Source organism: Cervus elaphus, chromosome 1 (assembly GCF_910594005.1).
Source record: "Cervus elaphus chromosome 1, mCerEla1.1, whole genome shotgun sequence".
In the NCBI taxonomy this organism is placed as follows: Eukaryota; Metazoa; Chordata; class Mammalia; order Artiodactyla; family Cervidae; genus Cervus; species Cervus elaphus.
Window position 1 is genome coordinate 45,038,719 of NC_057815.1, and position 20,770 is coordinate 45,059,488.

Consider the following 20,770-nt stretch of genomic DNA (forward strand, 5'->3'; position numbering starts at 1 on the left):
CCTGGGTCGGGAAGATCCCCTGGAGGAGGGCATGGCTACCCACTCCAGTATTCTTGCCTGGAGAATCCCATGGACAGAGGAGCCTGGCGGGCTACAGTCCATGCGATTGCAAAGAGTTGGACATGACTGTGACTGACACACTACACTTGGTTCCATTAAACAGGTAGAGGTAAGGTAAACAGCAATTGGAAATGGCAGACTGTACTGAAAAACTCCTGACATGCTTAATGTAACTAAACCACCCTTCCTCTTCTGCAGATGTTTTCCACTTCCTAGAATTATAAAAAAAAAAAAGATCCTTTTCTAATTCGTAAAGAATCTCTGGGCTAGAAAGGCACCAACATCTTTGTAGTTCAACTTTCCAACCACTGATTTAATTTCCTCTACAACCATCCTCAAATGGGGCTTCAGTCTTTCCTTGATTACCTCCAGCCATAGGGAACTCACTCCCTCACGATGTAGGCCACTGTCTCTTTAGAGAGCTCCAGCAGAGTTTCTTCCTTACATTGAGCCAAGTGCAGCCCCCTGTGACTTCCATCCATTCACTGTTCCTGGGGGTAGTCCTTGACTATAAGTCCAGAACAAGTCTGTCTTGTGACAGCCCCTTCCCTGTGCCTCAGGCCAGGCACCCCTTCCTTCAGCGGCTCCTCAAGTGACATGGTGTCTGCTTCCACCCGGCACTGCTTCTCCCCTGACTTCTCAGGAGGGAGTCTCTTCCCTCACAGTCTCCACTCAGTCCACCAGCAAGCACCGTGCACCCTGCCTCTCACTGGGGCTGAGCTGCGGAGTCTGAAATAGGATCCCTACCCAACGCTGTGAAATAATTAGACTACATGTTATCTGTTGTAATATATGCATATATGCGTAAGCATATGCTATCAAATGTTTCTTATGGTTTATAACCAAGGGCTGTATCCTGCGAATTGGGTAATAAATCCTGAAGGAGTTGGAAGAAGAGAGAAGGGGAGGGTGGGGGCTGGAGATCGGAGAGAGGGTTTTGGGGGGATGGGACGGGGTGAAGGACAGTTAGGATGTGAAGTGGTGGGGGAGGGGTGGATGAAAACCAGCTTCATGAGGCACCTTCCAGGTGACAGTCACCAATCTGCTCACTTGACTCCCCCTGTAAGGTAGTCATTTCCCATACCCCACGGATGGGCACCCACAGAGGGGCAGGGGGCAGAGGTGGTGCTGGAGCTGGGATTCGCGGCCGCTGGCCGCTGACCTTGTGCTCTTCTTGCTACTTCAAGCTCGGCGCAGCCTGGGAAGGGGAGGGACTCCTAGGAGATGCTGGGGGAGGTGGCGGGCCTCCCAGGCACTCGCCGCCCTTCTCCCCTGCCTCCCGGCAAACAGTGTTGGATGAGACGCTGCTTCTTGTTTAAAGGGCAGCGGGGGTGGGCACGTGGGCATTGATGGGAGCAGGGTCCCCGGTTTTCCTGGCACCTAGGGGCCCTTTTTCCCTGGGAGCTCAGTGCACCTACCAGCTTTCAAAGGTTGCAGGGTCCCTGGGCTGCCTTTTCCAGGCTGCTCCGCGCCGTGTGTAATTGTCCTGTCGCTCCCCAGGCTTCCGTCTGGTCCCGCTGAGTTTCACTGCCCATCTGATGGATCCCAGGGCATTTGGCCTCTCTCCCAGTCAAACTCCAAAGGTTCTCCCTGCTGCACTCCAGGCCCAGTGGGGAGTCCACCCTCACTACCCCTCCCTTGCTCATACCTCCAGCTGCTCCCCTAAAGCATGTCCTGAGGACAAATCTTTCCTTGAGCCAAGGAGCTGGCCAAGACTCCAGCAGCTCCATCCCTGTGCCCTCCCTGATCTCCTTGGCCTTTTGATCAGGTACTCAGACCTTTGTCTCAGTGCAATTTTGCTTTTCACAGCATCTCTGTGAAGATGTGAATATGCTTTGCATTTTACATATAGGAGGAAATGCAGTTGCCCCATAGAAACCAGATTTTTAGGCCACCAAACAAAATAGGGATACAATTTGGGGCTTTAAAAAAATTTTTTTTGGAACATAGTTGATTTCCAGTGTTGTGTTAGTTTCAGGGGTATAGCAAAGTGGATCATATATACATATCTATATGGTCACTCTTCTTTTAGATTCTTTCCCCATATAGGTCATTATAGAGTATTGAGTGAGTTCCCCGGGCTGTACTGTAGGTCCTTATTATCTATTTTATACACAGTACTGGGGATATGGTTTGAACTTTGCTATACACTTACCTGGGGCTTCCCAAGGTGGCGCTCGTGATAAAGAACCCACCTGCCAGTGCAAGAGACATAAGAGATATGGGTTCGATCCCTGGGTTGGGAAGATCCCCTGAAGAAGGGCATGCCCACCCACTCCAGTGTTCTTGCTTAGAGAACCCCATGGACAGAGGAGCCTGGCAGGCTATGGTCCATAGGGTAGAGTTGGACACAACTGAGCGACTGAGCATGCAGGCACACACTTAGCTACCGGTTCCTGGCCTCTGAGACCCTGGAGGGCAGGGTCTGTACCTGACCCATCTTCTCTGCTGGCGTCTTGTCAGCCCAGTGCCTGGCACTAGGACAGTGAGTGTTGGATGAACAGACGAGTACCTTCTCCCTCTTCTTCTGCCTCACTAAGCCGCCATTCCCGACCTTTGTGTTCTTATGGGAATGAGTAGATACAAGAGAAGCAATGTTGATTCCATGCATGCCATCTCCCAGCCTGTCTTCACATAGGATCTCAGTGAGTTCTCACCTGTTATACCTGTTTTACAGATGAAGATTGAGACTTAAAGAGGTTAGACGGTTCTCAAGGTCACACAGCTAGCGACAGTTGACCCTGAGCTTGAATCCAGATGTGCATCAAAGTTGGCAGGAAGAGCCCCGGCAGCTTTGGTACCCTTCTGGATGGAGGATGGTGGTATGGAGCCATGAGGGGCACAGGTAGCAGCAGGGGGTCTAACAAGCCTCCACTGAGGCCTGTTTGGAAAGGAAGGGAAAACCAACTCAACTCTGGGCTTGCACAGCCTGCGTTTCTGAAACCTCTTTGTGAAGGACAGGCCCTCTAGGGGCTTCTCCACCCCTACCGCAGCCCCTCGTTCCTTGGACCACCTTTTCAGGACCCAGGGTGGGGGTGGGAGTTAGGGATTGGCCCCACCTTCCAGGGCTCTGATCTCCATCACGCCAGGCCCACCCTGCTCCCTAGCTCCCTCCACCCTGCCCCCTCGCCCTTCACACAGCACACCGAGGCTTTCGCCCCCAAGTCCTGAGACATGTGCGCCCACGCTTCCCGGGGTTCCGTGCCTGCTGCTCCTGGTGTCTTATCCTAAGAGGAAGTCTGGACTCAGGGAAGAGGATGGGATGGAGACACGGAAATGGGAATTCTGGTCCCAGCTCTTTCCCTGGGCACATCCTGTCATTTCTCTACAAAATGAGGAAGGTGGTACAATGCTCTGTAGTTTTTTTTTTTTTAATATTTATTTACTTGGCTGTGCTGGGTCTTCGTTATGACACTGGGGATCTCTGATCTTTGTTGCAGGATGTAGGACCTTTGGTTGTAGCTTGCAATCCTTAGTTGCAGCAAATGAGATCTAGTTCTCCAGCCAGGGAGGGAACCCAGGCCCCCTGCATTGGGAGTGTGGAATCTTAGCCACTGGACCACCAAGAAAGTCCCTACAATGCTCTTCAGATGCCCCCTTATCTTACCTTTTGGTCCTCAAGGATCAGGAGGGGGTTTAACCTGCACAGGGAAGAGGCTTCTTCAGGGTCACATTCATGACCTCCCTGCATTTAATATTCCTTTAACCAGTGCAGACACCAGAGCACCGGGCTCTTTGGTTAGAGAGCATCCCTCCCCGGGCCATCCACTGTGTGTGGTGACAGTGTCTGGGAGAGTTCCTCCTCTCCTGCCTCCTGCTCGCCTTTGTGCTATGGGATTGGAATACTTTGTACAATCTTGGGAGGACTTAAACGAGATGAGCCGTTAAAATGTTTAGCCCATTACCTGGAATGCAATAAGAATTCAATGAATGTTACTCTTGTCATTGATTGGTTTGGGAGCAGATGCCTGTAGGTCTCTTTCCATTGGAATTGGGACCACTGCCTTCCCAGGAGACCCCTACCTATGCACACACCCTCCTCCTGGCCTGCTTTTTCAGAGATGTTGTTTAAGACCCATGTGTCTTGGTGACATCCATCTGCAATCCCTTCTCCCATGTGCTCGGCAGCGAATAGCAAGGGCCAGGCAGAGCCCTTAGCTCAGGATCCCCGGTTGTTCTGGGTCCACCTGACTGCCTGCTGGGGTGCAGTTCAAAACCTGTTCTTTCATAATCATAACAATACCTTGTCTCAGAGCAGCTCCTGTGTTCTGAGGGGTTCAAAGCATTTTGCTAGATCTGTTTTTTGGGCCTTGTGACCTGGAGGGAACTGCTCCCTGACCTCCACCATGGAAATAAAAGCTGGATGTAACATTTATGAGGGTTCACCATGTGCAATGCTCCAGCCTAACCACTTGATGCCAGACCCAGGACCCTGCCTCCCTCCCCAGTTTTCTGGCTTTGGCTCCCCTGTCTCCCGAGGCAGCACCGTGGACCCTCAGGGGCTTCGTCCTCTCTTCCCCTCCAGGCCTTTTAAACCTAGAGAAGCTCCTCCGGCAATTCCTTATCTCCAAGGACACACTCTCGGTCCGGATGCTGGATGACGCCAGGGACCCCACCCCGCTCCTCAAGGAGATCCGGGACGACAAGACCGCCACCATCATCATACATGCCAACGCCTCCATGTCCCACACCATCCTCCTGAAGGTGGGCGCCGGGCCGGGCGGGTGCTGGTGGGCGCCGAGCATCCCCCTGCCTCTGAGCTGACACTCTGCTCCCTTCTTGCCCTGGGTGTCCCGCCGGGCCGAGGTTGAAGGAGCCCTGGGCTGGACCTCTGACCCCAACGTGTGCTTCAGTTTTGGTGAACAGCTCCTGAAAGCTAAGGGGAAAAAGTAGGATGATGCAACGTCACAGCATTTAACTCTCCATGCAACAGGGCAGCCACCGGCTGAGACATTGGCCACACCTAGATCTGCCAGGGGCTCTGGTCCAGGGGTTCCTAGGAGGGGCAAGCGTGGTGGGGTGGGCTACTTGGGGGCTGAGGCTATTTGCCAAGCCAAGTAGAGGCATCTCCATATTCTGACAGCCAGGGCTGTCTCATCGTGTGTATTACTGAATACCAGCCCTGAGTGTAATCTTTACATGTGTTCTATCGTTTACCGAGTGCTGCCGTGCCATTTTTCAATGTAATCCTCTCCATGACCACACGAGGTGGACATGATAGCATCCCCCGGCAGCGGAAGAAGCTGAGAGTCTGAGAGATGAGCAGTTTTGTCCAAGGCCAGCCCTGTGAGGAGCAGCACAGAGCCTGCCTCAGTTCTCTTCACAGGAAATCAGTCCATTTCTACCCCGCTCCCCACCCGCTCCCGGGGACACAGACACCAGCCCCTGAATCAATGTATACACATGGAAACTGGAATTCTCTGAGGGAGGCCGATCCAAGAGAGAGAGACAGAGGCAGAGACACACACAGAGACAGAGACAGAGGGAGAAAAGTCAGTGCCTGGGGGTCCACGCTGGACAAACAGCTTCGATCATCTGGGCATCCTTGGGCCCACTGGGACTGTGTCCTGGGCTGGCGTCTGGGCTAAGCAAGCAACCCCAGACAGAGTGGACCCTGCCAGGCTCCGCCCTGGCTCCGGCAGCTCCCCCAGCCTCTCTGGGCTCATGGTCTCCTCTAGTGCCGTTTTAATTGCACATTTAAGTGCAGCCCAACGTCTTCCACTGGGGGAGTGAGGTTCCTCATTAACCTCGGCAGGGCCGCAAGGAGCCCAGCAGACACAGGATGATTCTCTCTTCCTCTCCCTCCCTTGCTGTCTCCTCACCTCCCCACCCCAGCTAGTTTTGTCTCAGAATTAATAAGAGGTTTGAATGAAATTTCTCTGAGTACTGAGGGCCGTCCCTTCAGCCTGTTGCTATAGTAATTTTCTGCAGCTCCAAACCCACGTCTGTCTGTGTGGGTATACCCAACTCACAGACACACACTCCAACACACAGTTTTTCTCTTTCTCTTTCTTCTCTTGTGTCCAGAGCTGTGATCAATGAAGTCGTCAAGGATGGAAGAGCTCCTTTAAGTTTCAGGGCATGGGAGATGAAGGCTGAGGAGTTCTCAGGAGGGTGAGGAGGACTGAGGACTAGGGAGCAAGATAGATGTCCCTCAGTCCCCCTGCCAAGGGCAGATCAGAATGTGTTTCCCCTGCAGTAGCTGATTCCTGCCTGGACAGCCCCCAGGTGGAAGCCTTTGGGGGTCAGCCCTTGCCCAGGAAGGCTCCCAACATATGTGGTTGCCTCCCTCCCTTTTAAAAAATATGTCTAGTTCATTGTTGAAATCTCAGAAAGTACAGAAAAGCCCATAGGAAAAAAATAAAAATCATTCACAATTCCATCACCGAGAGAGAACCACTATGAAATTTTGATATCTAGTCTTTCTGCCCTTAGAGACACATTTTTTTTTCCTTTTTAAAAATTATTACACCCTGCACATACTCTTCTGGAACCGTTTTTTTTTTTTTTTTCAACTTAATTATACGCCATGCATTTTTTTCTCATGTCATGACATATTTTTCTACAAATATTTAAATGACTGCATCATTTCTTATCATATGGATGTACCATAATTTATTTAACCATCTCTTTATTGTTGAGAGATACAGGTTGTTTTCAGTCTTTGCTGTAATAAATAATGCTGGAATGCACATCTTTGTACATAAATCTTTATGCACATTCATGAATATTTTCAGAGCATAAATTTCTAGGAGTGGAATTACTGAGTTAAAGGTATGCATGCTTTTAAGGATTTTGATATGATTTGCCAGCTTGCCTTTTTAGAAAGTCTGTAAGGATTTACACTCCCACCAGTGGCGTATAGGTGTCTTATAGCACCCTTGCCAGTACTGGGTATTTTCATTAAAAACGCTTTTAATTTCTTTTTTATGGCTGTGCATTTGAAGGAAATTCCCTTATAATGACTATTATTAGCAAATGGTTCTGCTGGGTGGCCAGTGGCAGGCTTTCCTGAGGTCATCAATCAGCCCCAGCCCATGTAAGCTTGGAACCAAACTCATCAATGAGCAGTGAGGTTTTGGGAAAGTTTGTCCCCATTTGAATTCCTAGAAGACCCAGCAGGCTGACCTTGTATCCATCCTGGACTCAATCCCCATGCTTCCCTGAAGCTCCAGGCTCCTCCTTCATGAGGTTACAACCCGGCCTTGAGGGAAGATAGGCTCAGCGTGGGAAGCAGTGCAATCAGAGGGCGCCCAGAGCTTCTGGGAGTCTCGCTGTGCACTCGTGAGCCTGGCCTCGGAGCTTGGCAGCACTCCACTGTCTCTTGATTTCAGGAGGATTTTCAGAGTAATCCCCTACTTTATTGAGCGGCTGTTCCAGCAACGAATTCCATGTTTACCCAGAATTCAGGTCTTAAAAACCAAGGATCTCTTGTGTTTTATCTTTAGGACAGCAGATTTCACAAAGTGGGTTTTAACCATCCAACAGTGCCCTTTCTCAGCCCCTTGCCCCCAACCCATCCCTGGAACCAGGGGGCTCCCATCAGCCTAGGCATTGGTGAGAGGCAAGGGCATTATTATATGGATAATTTGAGGGGTGGGTGAAGAGGTAGAGGTGAGCACCATGCCCTCCTCCCCAGAAGTGGAGGCATCACTGTAACTTTGCTAGAGGAAGGAGAGGCCTTGAGCTCCATCATGACCCCTTATAATCTTGCCCCAGTTGCCTCAATTTCTTATAGGGATGGTGGTGATATATTGGGCTGGCCAAAAAGTTTGTCTGGGTTTTTCTGTAACTTGGAAAACCTGAACAAACTTTTCGGCCAACCAACCTAATAATTACCCCAGCCTGTCCTTCAAGGAGCCTGTGAGAATGCTCACACAGTTATTGGAATCCCTGGGGAGATAAACACAATATAAAGGGAGAAGGCGATCATCCCTGATTTTGTTTACCGCCCCCCCACCCCCATGCACCTCAACAGTCATGACAAAAGTGGTTTCCTAGTGGCCCAGGGCTGCAGGCTCCATGATGAAGATCTAACCGACTGTCAGGAGGGATGGGGGCCCTGGGGAGAGTCGGGCTCATTATTTCCATGATCTCCTTGTCGATCTTCTATAGCACCTGTCACACTCCAAGCCAGGCACATGGCACAGAAGGTTGCTTATAGAGGTATTTATGATGCTGCAAAGATCAGACAAAAGGAGGCCCATATGATCTAGCAGCTCCCAACCGTGGGCTGAGGCTCCCTGGTGCACCATCAGCAAGGGTACACCACAAGCAACTTACTCCTCACTACTAACAGAGGACCACAGTATGCAATGAGTCACCTCTTTCCAGCATCACCGCAGACTGAAGAATATGCCTATGAGGCATACTCACTCTCACCCTGACGCGGGTGGAGTTAATTTGGGAATTGCCTACAAGCCACCACTTTCCTGTCCATGCCTTGGCTCCTAAGAGAAGTGGTGTCAGCAATTCCATCAATATCATAGTTCTCCAAGGGGAGTGTTAGGCTGCCTGGCTTTAATTTCATCTTTTCTGTGTATGAGACGTGTGATCTCCTGGACAAGCTACACAGCCTTTGGTGCTTCAGTTTCCTCAGCTGTAAAAGGGGGTGGGAGTGGTGGACGAGTAACAGTGAACCCAAGCCAAATGCTGTCCGGTGCTCGCTGCGGACTAAACAGTGAGTCAGTGTTAGCCATTGGTATTGTTAATGGTTGTGGAAATTGTTCTTATAGTCTTTTGTTATTTGTTTCATTTCTCGGAAAGTCACTTTGGTTTCCATAATCCCCAGTTATATCCGTGGGAATGTGTACACATCAGAATATCACCTACCATGAGTGTCACTGCAGGGGTGGGGGCGTGGGCTGGAGGGAGAGAGACCTTACTCTAGAGGCCAGGGTTTCTGTGCTCCATCCTCCAAGGTTGAGGGTGGTGTAAAAACCCTCAAGACGTTCTACTCTGCCGGTGGAGAGCCAGACCAGGGGCAGGCACTTGGAGCCCTCCCTAGTCATGCACTTCCAGTGGGTTTTTTATTTTCTGCTCTAATCTCCTTCTCTTCCCTTTGCAGGCAGCGGAACTAGGGATGGTGTCAGCCTATTACACATACATCTTCACTAATCTGGTAAGACATTTTCACAGCTCACCTCTTTGGCATAGAGAGTATCATTAATTAGGGTCAGTGGGGTGTGACAGAATGAAGCCCTGGAGATGGGCAGTAGGGCAGATGGAACGGAGGAGCAGACGCCAGCCAGAGAAGCAGGGCGTTTGAAACATGGAAGCCCAGGAGCCCTAGGACTCTTTTCCTAACAATTCTTAGCCTAGAAGAATCTAATACCACCACTCAGACACCACAGCTGACCCCTCTGATGGTTGCGTCTCCTCTATGGGTCCAGTTACAGGCCGGCAGTCCAGCTGCTACATTGCCAGACCCTTATGCTGGCTGGCTTAGAATTAGGAACACTAGAGCACAAAAATTACGCCTGTCCTAGGTAAAAGGTGTTATAACTGATACACCTTCAGGGACCATTTTTTCAAATTCCCTTCTTTTGCAGCCTAGAAGAGAGACCCATGGAAATTTTACTGAGTCAAGTTGGAGCTCTAGTTTTGCCACATACAAGCTGTGTGCCCCTTAAACAAGCACTGAGCCTTGCTTTCCTGTCTGTAAAATGGGTATTAGGACAGCTACGTTGTGGAATTGCTATCATTTTGAAATGATGTAGTTTAATCTGTGTATATTTTGAAATTGTAAAGCATTAAGACATGTGAAACATTGTGAAATATACACATTCTCAATTACTCAGTAGAAAGAACCTCAGAGAACAGGTTTAAAAACATTATAACTTTTTATTTTGAGATAATTATAGATTCACAGAAAGCCACAAAGATAATACAGAGGGGTACCATGTAACTTTAACCCAGTTTTCTGCAGTGGCTATATCTTATGTTATTACAGTACAACGTCAAAACCAGGATATCAAAATACCAAGTCTGTTAAGACGTGTGTAGATGTGTGTAACTCCTACTACAATCAGGAAAAAAACCATTCCATTACCACAAAGATCTCACTACTACTTTATAGTCACATCCATGTTCCTTCTTCCCACCAGCCCTAATCTCTAATAACTGCTAATCTGTTCTCTATTTCTAACTTTTGTTGTTGTTGTTGTTCAGTTGCTAAGTTGTGTGTGAAATCTTTGTGACCCCATGGATTGCAGCACGCCAGTTTCCCTTGTCCTTCACTATCTCCCAGAGTTTGCTCAAACTCATGTCCTTTGAGTCAGTGATGCTATCTAACCATTTCATCCTCTGCCGCCCCCTTCTTTTGCCTACAATCTTTCCCAGCATCAAGGTCTTTACTGATGAGTTGGCTTTTCGCATCAGGTAGCCAAACTATTGAAGCTTCAGCTTCAGCAACAGTCTTTTCAATGAATATTCATGGTTGATTTCCTTTAAGACTGACAGGTTTGATCTCCTTGCAGTCCAAGGACTCTCTAGAGTCTTCTCCAGCACCATAGTTTGAAAGCATCGATTCTTCAGTGCTCTGCCTTCTTTAGGGTCCAGCTCTCACATCTGTTCATGACTACTGGAAAAACCGTAGCTTTGCCTAACTTTTCTACTGTTATGTAAATAGAATCATGAGTAGATGACCTTTGAGGTTAAATGTTTTTCACTCAGTGTATTGCCCTCAGGATCCATCAAAGTTGTATGAATCAATAGTTTGCCCTTTATTTTTGCTGAGTCATATTTCTTGCTGTGGATGTACCTGTTTACTTAATCATCCACCTATAGAGAGACATTTTAGTTGTTTCCAGTTTGGGGCTATTACAGGTAGAGCTGTTATAAACTGTCATTCAGAGAAGAGGTTTAATTATTATGTGTTTATTTATTTCATAAATGCATGAGATATCCAAATCATTTAAGTAGTCCCTTTATTCAGATATACTTTTTAAAATGTTTTTTAAAAAGTGGGCTGAGTCTTTGTTCCTGCAGGGCCTTTCTCTAGTTGGTGGTGAGCGGATGGGCTCTTGGGCACTCGGGCTTCAGTAGTTGCGGCACACAGGCTTAGTTGTGGAATTTTCCTGGACCAGGGATCGAACCCATGTCCCCTGCATTGGCAGCAAATTCTGGGAAGTCCCTATCCAGACACACTTCTGATGTAACAGGCCCTGAGCCAGGCATTAGAAATTAAAATGGGAATAAGAAACCAAGCTGGCCCAGCAAAAACGTATTGCAAACTGTCATATTGCAAAGTGGCAAATTCCATGAGATGTGGACACAAAATGCTTTAGACCCTAGAGCAGGGGCCACTTGCTCTACCCAGGGCAGGTAGGAAATGCTTCACAGAAGAAAGGGTCTTTAAGCTACATCCTGAAAGAGAAGTAGACTTCTTCCTAGACAAACAAAGAACAGAATACCATTTGGGAATAAGGAACAGCATGCTCACATACCTGGAGATTTGAGTCCCTTCACACATATGGACTGCTCCAAGAACGGGTGTGCCGGTTCATTATTACTCATTTGTCTATTTATAGCCGTTTGTGAAAGTAACCTTCTTAAAAGATATAAGGCAGGTAACATCAAATGAATAATAATGAACTGGCACACCCATTCCTGGAGCAGTCCATATGTTAGAAGCGACTCAGATCTCCAGGTATGTGAATATGCTGTTCCTTATTCCCAGTGCCAGTGCAGGAGACATAAGAGATGCGGGTTCAGTCCTTGGATCTGGAAGGTCCCCTGGAGGAGGACACAGCAACCCACTCCAGTATTCTTACCTGGAGAATCCCATGGACAGAGGAGCCTGGGCGGGTGGTTACAGCCCATAGGGTCGCCAAGAGTCAGACACGACGGAAGCGACTTAGCACACACACAGGTGTCAATGAACCACAAGAGCCTTGATGTATTTAGGAAGCAGAATTCAACCTTGCAGATTTGAGTCTAGAATCTGAAAATGGAAAAGGTTACCCAGAATCTGAAAATGGAAAAGGTTACCTGGGAGTTAAGACTTTCTTGGCCCACACAGGTGGTAGGGTAAACTAGGGGTCATGCGGTGTCCCTTCTGGGATTTAGGGGCCAGGGTCAGGTCTCCTGAAATATCCTGCAAAGGTGAGGAGGGGGCTGCCCAAAGAGCCGGGCTGGGATCCTGCCGTCCCTGTTCATCTCTAGTGGCAGTTTTGTGAACAGCTCTTTCTTGGGGCTTCTGTGGCATTGTTCACCCTGAAGCATCCTATAGGTCTTTGCTGTCAGAGTTGAAAGCCCTCTTGAGGAATCCTGTATAGCTTCTCTTCTGGTGTAGGGACTCCCTCCACAGCAGGCTTGCCAAAAAGTCATTCAGCTGTCTTTTGCCTGGTACGCCCCCACCACAGGCCTGCCTGTTCCATTGGAATTTTTAACTGAGGTCTAACCTACAGATAGAAGGCCACACAGATCACAGGTGAGCAGCTGAACGAACGTTCTCCAAGTGAGCACACCTGCGTAAGCAACACCCAGATCCAGAAATAGAATGTTGCCAGCACCCCCCAGAAGTCCCCTGCACGCCCCCTCCCAGTCACTGCCCCTCAGAATATAAAGCAGAAGGAACTGCTTTGTTGGCGTGTTTATTTTATTTATTTTTTTCTATCTCACACTGCTGCTGTAAATCAGGGCATTAACATGAAAAAGGAAAGAAAAGGATTAGACTATTCCCAGAGTAATGCGAAAGCATTTGCCTGAAGTAAGGAGGCATTTGGGGGAGCCCAGCAAGTTGGCAGAAGAATAAGGACAGATTAAACTCCATCTGTGTTCCATTTGGGGAGCCTGGGAAGCAGAGGGGACGAGGGGGAGAAGGCAGGCCAGGGGCCACCTGCCTTGGGCCAGCCTGCCCCCGTGTTAGGCCGACAGGGTAGCCGAAGAGGAGGGAGTGGGGCAGCTAGGACTCACAGAAGTGTTTGTGCAGATGGAAGGAGGCTAGTCGTTTGAAAGATGAATTCCCAGGATGATAAAGAGAGTAAGGCGAGGTTGCTTGGCCTGGAAATGTTTAAGAAAGCATCACGGAGGCTTCCCCGGTGACTCAGTAATCAAGAATCTGCCTGCCCATGCAGGAGACATGGGTTCCATCCCTGATCCAGAAAGATCCCACATGCCATGGAGCAACTAAGCCTAAGCCTATTGAGCCTGTGCTCTAGAGCCCAGGAACCACAACTACTGAAGCCCAAGTGCCTAAAGCCCATGTTCTGCAAGAAGAGAAGCCATCGCAATGAGAAGCCCTCACATTGCAACTAGGCAGTAGTCCCCATTCGCTGCAATTAGAGAAAAGTCCACGCACAGTGATGAAGACCCAGCAGAGCCAAATATAAATAAATAAAATTATATACAAAAAAGAAGGCATCACAGGACTTCCCTGGCATCCAGTGGTTAAGACTTCACTTTGGAAGGCAGTGGTACAGGTTCAGTCCCTGCTTAGGGAAGTAAGATCCCACATGCTTTGTGGCCAAGAACACCCCTCATAAAACAGAAGCAATATTGTTGTTCAGTCACTAAGTCATGTCAACTCTTTTCGACCCCATGTACTGCAGCACACCAGGCTTCCCTGTCCTTCACCATCTCCCAGAGTTTGCTCACACTCATGTCCATTGAGTCAGTGATGCTATCTAACCATCTCATCCTTTGCAACCCCCTTCTCCTCTTCCCCTCAATCTTTCCCAGCATTAGGGTCTTTTCCACTAAGTCGGCTCTTCCCATCAGGTGGCCAAAGTATTGGAGCATCAGCTTCAGCATCAGTCCTTCCGATGGATATTGAGGGTTGATTTCCTTTAGGACTTATTGATTTGATCTCCTTGCAGTCCAAGGGACTCTCAAGAGTCTTCTTCAGAACCACAGTTTGAAAGCATCAATTCTTCAGCACTCAGCCTTCTTGATGGTCCAACTCTCACATCTGTACATGACTACTGGAAAGACCGTAGCTTTGACCATACAGACCTTTGTTGACAAAGTGATGTCTTAGGCTTTTTAATATGCTGTCTGGGTTTGTCATAGCTTTTCTTCCAAGGAGCAAGCGTCTTTTAATTTCATGGCTGCAGTCACCCTCTGCAGTGATTTTGGAGCCCAAGAAAATAAAACCTGTCACTGTTTCCACTTTTTGTGACAAAATGGGAGAAGGCGAGGGGGGGATGTTTCGAGAGAACAGCATCGAATCATGTATATTATCTAGGATGAAACAGATCACCAGCCCAGGCTGGATGCATGAGACAAGTGCTCGGGCCTGGTGCACTGGGAAGACCCAGAGGAATCGGGTGGAGAGGGAGGTGGGAAGGGGGATCGGGATGGGGAGTACATGTAAATCCATGGTTGATTCATGTCAATGTATGACAAAAACTCACTACAATATTGTAAAGTAATTAGCCTCCAACTAATAAAAATAAATGGAAAAAAAAAGACTTTAAAAAATGATCCACGTCAAAAAAAGCTTTAAAAAAGGTAAAAAAAGAAAGCATCACCCCTGCTATGTCCCACCACTCCCTCTTCTCTGAAATGTTAATAATGACTTTGATGATGAATCTTGTGGAGAAAGCCCTGCCCCATGGAGTCAGGAGACCTGGGTCAAGTCCCCACTCTGCCTTGTAATCGCTATGTGACTTCGGGCGAGTCGCACTGACTCTCTGAGCCCCAGGTCTCTCATCTGTAAAATGGGGATAATGAAATCTTGCAGGGTTGTTGTGAGGATAAAAAAACTGCATTATGAATTGCCAGATACTATATGTTTTCAGGACAGTGTGTGTTTTGGTCACACTCTGATACTTTCAACTTTCAAAGGGCTTTTGTCCTTCTTGAGTGAACACAGAATGAGATGAGTTTTGGGAGGGTACCTTCCTCAGAGAGTTCTTTGAATCTGGAATTGACAGGATTCACACAGTTTGTAAGTTTGCAACAGGAAACCAGAAAAGTAACTGTGTGAATGATGATGGCTGAGTAACAGCCAAGAAAATAGAAGCAAAGCCATTTCAAAAATCAGTCAGTGAGAGAATATTCTGGATACTTCCCATTAGTGCCTTGGCTCTTGGAAGGACAGACCTTTATTAGGAGTCAAGAAGCTATTTTTAAGTCCATTCTTTCTGCCCAGTTGCTGTTGGAGTCTTGAACCAGAGCAGGAGGGGCTTTATCTAGAAGGTCATAGGTGAGCCTCTAGTGCTTCTCTAGTCCAGTGGTCCCCAACTTTATGACACCAGGGACCGATTTTGTGGAAGACAATTTTTCCATGGACCGGGGGTGGGAGGATGGTTTCTGGAAGATTCAAGCACATTACACTTACTGTGCACTTTATTTCTATTATTATTACATCAGCTGCACCTCAGATCATCAGGCATGAGATCCTAGAGGTTGGGAACCTCTCCTCTAGTCCTTCCCCCCAAATATAGATACCACCTGGACTTTCATTCTTATTTATTTCATCTCTGAATTCCTCAAGGACGTCCAGCATGTCCCATCTCTCTAAATTCGGCCACAGTGATGCAGCCAGCACTCAGATTTGCATTTGAGAGTTAGCACAAAGGTGCAGGCCTTTGCATTAGCAGACAAGACTAAGGACTCCAGGTTGACTAGCTATCAGCTGTGTGATGCCTTGCAGGTTGCTGAATCTGTCTGAGCCTGGGTGGCCTCATCTGCTGGTGAACACTAATAATACCTGCCCTGGGAGATAATAGCCACACAGAAACTGACTCACAACACACGTCTAGTAAAGGGAAGGTATTATTTTAAGAAGTCCTGGGCTTCCCTGGTGGCTCAGTGGTTAAGAATCCTCCTGCCAATGAAGGAGACACAGGTTCGATCCCTGGTCCAGGAGGATCCCACATGTGGTGGAGCAACTAAGCCCATGCACCAAAAGAGCCCTGCTCTAGAGCCTGGGAGCTGCAGCTACTGAGCCCACGTGCCATAACTACTAATGCCCGTGAGCCTGTACTTCACAGCGGGAGAAGCCACTGCAATGAAAAGCCCCAACACAGAAACTAGAGAGCAGCCCGGACAGCAGTGAAGGCCCAGCACAGCCATAAATAAATAAATGAAATTATAGAAAAGGAAGTTCTATTTGTGTTTCCCAGGTACCGAAAAGAACAGAAGATATCTATTTTGCTGTCCAGCCTCTAACAGCCTATAAAAGTGCCTCCTAAAAGGCCATTTTATTAATTTCCAGACAATGAGTAGAACGAGGTAGTTCAGTTATTGTGCAGTCACAATATTATTATTGTGTGGAATCAGGTAATATGTGTCTTTTGTGTGTGGCTTATTTTATTCAGCATAGCGTTTTCTACATTCATTCATATTACAGCAAGTATCAGAACTTCATTCCTTTTTTTAAACTCTTTTTTTTATAGTGGAAATATACATAAAATTTGCCATTTTAAGAGTATCATTCAGTACAGTGAGTATATTTACATCGTTGGGTAGCCATCATCACGATCCACGTTCAGAACTTTTTTCATCCTCAAACTGAAACCTTAAACCCATTAAACAGCAACTCCCCACCCTCTCCCCCCTCCCAGCCCCTGGCAGCTACCATTTTGCTTTCTGTCTCTATGAATTTGCCTCTTCTATATGCTTCATATAGATGGAATTCTAATGTTTGTCCTTTGGTGTCTGACTTATTTCACCTAGCATAATGTCTTCAGGGGTCATCTAGGTGTCAGAATTCCCTTCTTTTTTAAGGCTGAGTAATACATTAAAACACTAAGATCATGGCACCTGGCCCCATTACTTCACTGCAGATAGAGGGGGGGAAAAGGTGGAAGTAGTGACAGATTTCCTCTTCTTGGGCTCTAAAATCACTGCAGATGGTAACGGCAGCCATGAACTCAGAAGATGATTGCTTCTTGTCAGGAAAGCTATGAGAAACCTAGACAGTCTGCTGAAAAGCAGAGACATTACTCTGCCGACAAAGGTCTGTATAGTCAGGCTATGATCTTTCCGGTGGTCACGAATGGTTGTGAGAGCTGGATGGTAAAGAAGGTGTAATGTCAAACCATCGATGCCTTCGAACTATGGTGCTGAAGAAGATTCCTGAGAGTCCCTTGGACAGCAAGGAGATCAAACCAGTCAGTCTTAAGGGAAATCAACCCTGAATACTCGTTGTAAGGACTGATGCTGAGGTTGAAACTCCAGTATTTTCCTCATCTAATGAGAACAGCCGACTCATTGGATAAGTCCCTGATGCTAGGAAAGATTGATGGCAGAAGAAGAGGGTGTCAGAGGATGAGATGGGTGGATGGCATCACTGACTCAATGGACATGAGTTTGAGCAAGCTCTGGGAGATGGTGAAGGACAGGGAAGCCTGGTGTGCTGCAGTTCGTGGGGTCACAGAGAGTTGGACACGACTTAGCGACTGAAAGAACAATGGTAATCCACTTTACATATATACCACACTTTGTCTCTTCATCCATCAATATGGATGTTAATGTTGCTTCATCTTTTGACTATTATGAATAGTGTCTCAGTGAACACAGGTATGCAAATACATGTTCAAGTCCCTGCTTTCCATCCTCTTGGGTATATATCTGGTAGTGAAATTGCTGGATCATATGGTAATTCTGTGTTTGATTTTTGAGGAACACCACACTCTTTTCTAGCCCTACCATTTTTATTCCCACCAGTAATGAATGAGGGTTTGAGTTTCCCCATATCCTACCAATGCCTGTTATTTTTTGTGATAATAGCCGTCTTAATGGTATGAAGAGTTCAGATGTGTTTCTTATTTCTATTTGGAGTTTTCCCATTGAAAGAAGTGAGAGCGAATGGCTGAAGTGGAGAGTCCTGATTAGGAAACTTTCTAATGAGAGAAAAAAGCTGTAAAAACCCAGTTTTTATTTATTTTATTTATCAGCTATTGTACAGTCACAATATTATTGTTGTGTGGAATCATGTAATATTTGTGTCTGGCTTATGTCACTCAGCATAACGTTTTCTAGGTTCATCCACATTATAGTAGTATCAGAACTTCATTGCTTTTTTTTAAACTCTTTTTTTTTATAGTGGTAAATATATATAAAATCTGTCAGACCTGGTGAAAATCCTCAGTTTGGGAGCTTCCTAACTGTGCACCCTGATGCTCTTGGCAGGCCTCAGTTTCCCCATATGTAAAATATGAATCATAATATCCATCTCAGGAAATCTTGGTAAAAAGAAAAATCAGCAATGGATAACACTTTGTATTGGGTAGGCAATGCCAACTGCAGTTCCATGGATTCACACAGTAGACGTGTTATTTCTCACTCAAAGTCCCCCAGGTGCGTTTCTGATCATTGGGCAGCCTTCCAGAAGGTCATCTGGAAGCCCAGATTTCTTCCAGCTTCTAATGTGTCCACTGAGAGGCCAGGAAAGGGACAAAACACAGTGGGTCAGACACAAGAGGGCTTGGGGGGGGGCAGGCCTGGAAGTGGCCCCTAGCATCTCTCCTCTTAATCCATTGGCTGAAACTTGGCCACATGCTTGCACCTACCGCAAGGGAGATGGGGAAACATCATGTCCTGTGTGCCCAGGGAGAAGAGGATATGGGAATGCTGATTGGCTAGCCATATCGGTTGCATTATTTTATGATTAATGATCATCGCAGGTCTCTTTCCTGTATTCTAGAAGAGCAGTTAGCAACCTAAGCCCTGGCATGTCTGTTTAGAGGCTACCTGACCCTATACGTGGAGACCAGCACTTTGTTATAAGGTGTCAGTGAGTGAGTGAAAGTTGCTCAGTTGTGTCCAACTCTTTGCGACCCCATGGACTATACAGTCCATGGAATTCTCCAGGCTAGCTAGAATACTGGAGTGGGTAGCCTTTCCCTTCTCCAGAGGATCTTCCCAACCCAGGGATCAAACCCAGGTCTCCCGCATTGCAGGCGGATTCTTTACCAGCTGAGCCACAAGGGAAGCAAAGTTGTCAGCTCCCTTATAACCAAAAGAGTCTGCATCTTGCATGCCTTTGCCCAGGTGGGCTGCTGACCTGATGTTCCTGTCTGGTGCTTCCAGGTGGGGCGTGCACTGGACAGGTATGGATTCACTCTGCTCATCCTGCTCTTTAGTCTAGAAACAGTCTCTGTCCTCCAGTCGGCCTCCAGGTTTGGCTATGGGAACTGTTGTTCTGTAAGACTGATGGGAGTTTGGATAAAGGACGTGAAGAATTAACGGCCTTTGGGCAAAGCCCAGCCGGCCGCTGAGATAGCAGAGATGCCATCTGAAGGGAGGAGGTGAAGGAGGAAGTGCTGTTTGAGCTAATAAATCTGGGAGCATTATCCAGCTACTAATGAACCCAGGGAGATTCGCAATCACTGCCTAATAGAAAAGATAAAATCACCCTAATCTATTGTCAGTGAGTACAGATGGGCCTGGTGCCAAAGCAGGAAGCCAACGCCTTGGCAGGAAAAGTGTAGAGATTTAGGGTAAGGGTCAGAATCGTGAAATGTCCAGGAAAGGTAGGAAATGGGCCCTGGAAGTGGGAACTATATGGTCTGTGGGCCACCTGGGCTGCTCCCAGCATTGCAGGCAGCATGGCTTGCTGGATGCTGTGATCATCTCTTCATTTTCCTGCCGCAGGTAGGGCTAGAGTGCCAGGCTCTTGCCACCACCACTGTGCGGGAGGGCACAGCGCCATTTGTGCCATGTGTATACAGGCGGTTAGCATCTCAGAATTGTTCCCTTGGGGAATCTAGAGAGAGGGGACCTGGTGCTGGCTGGGTATTGGAAGGCATGAGGCAGGGTTCCACGAGCACCTGAATGGTTATACTAGCACCTGTAGGGTTACACCTGCATGGTAAGGATTATACGAACAGGAGGCCTCATCATATATAGTATTTGCCTCGCTACTAACTAGTGGTCAACATAGTATTAGTCAAAGTTGATATTTATTGCCTACCTTCTGCATGCTAGACTCTGTAACAAGTGCTTTTCAGTTATTTTCTCATTTAAACCTCACCCAACAGCTCTAGGAGAGCCCTCTTTTATCCCTATTTTAGAGATGAGCAAGCTGAGGCTCATAAAAGTTTGATACGTTGCTCAAGGTAGTAACCCAAGCAGTTAGCGTTTAGCCACCTCACTCTACTGCATTTATCTAGGCAAGCCATTCTCCTCCCTATGGTTCAGTTTTTTCATCTGAAAACTATGAGGTTGTATTAATAGTAGGTGATCTTTGAGGTTCTTTACAGTCCTGGACTTATTTCATCCTACACACTGTTGAGGGCATTTCAATTCACAGCACTCTGGTTGGGAATATTTCCTGGAGAAGAGGAGAGGATGACCCATTAGATCAAGGGCCCATGGCTGTTCAGCTAACAGCTCCCTGGATTCCCAAAGAGTAGCCAGGTCCTGCAGAAATAACTCCTTTGTGCCCCAGTCTCTATCTTGTTTGGGCAGAATGGATATATGCAGCCAATTTTTCTCCTCTGGGTCCATGTTACTGTCAAGCAGACTGAGCCTGTGTTTATTTTTCTAGAGGTTTATCAGAGAGATTAGCCATAAGCAATTGAAATTGCTAAAATTATTCCAGAAAGGGGAGCCAGGGCAGTCAGGGAGGGAAGAAATAAATGATTCCAAAGGACGCAAATGCTCACTGTCCTGCTCTCCTGCTCCTTTCTCTGATGGGCCAACACTGTTCATTGTTGAGGTCTTCCTTAAATGTCAGTTCCTTGAGGCATTTTCCGCTGATGTCACCTGTGCTGAGTTCTGTTACACACTCTCACAGCACCCTGTCTTCTGTATT

The 20,770-nt window shown here is 47.4% G+C and overlaps 1 protein-coding gene across 2 annotated transcripts in view; it reads left to right on the forward strand.

Moving 5' to 3' along the window:
* Positions 1 to 20,770, forward strand: part of GRIK4 (glutamate ionotropic receptor kainate type subunit 4) — a 485,478-nt gene that overhangs the window by 324,175 nt on the left and 140,533 nt on the right. For both annotated transcript variants that reach the window (XM_043901237.1, XM_043901238.1), the window contains exons 6-7: positions 4,586 to 4,764; positions 9,128 to 9,181. In XM_043901237.1, coding sequence (XP_043757172.1) covers positions 4,586 to 4,764; positions 9,128 to 9,181 — 233 coding nt within the window. The remainder of the gene's footprint in view (positions 1 to 4,585; positions 4,765 to 9,127; positions 9,182 to 20,770) is intronic.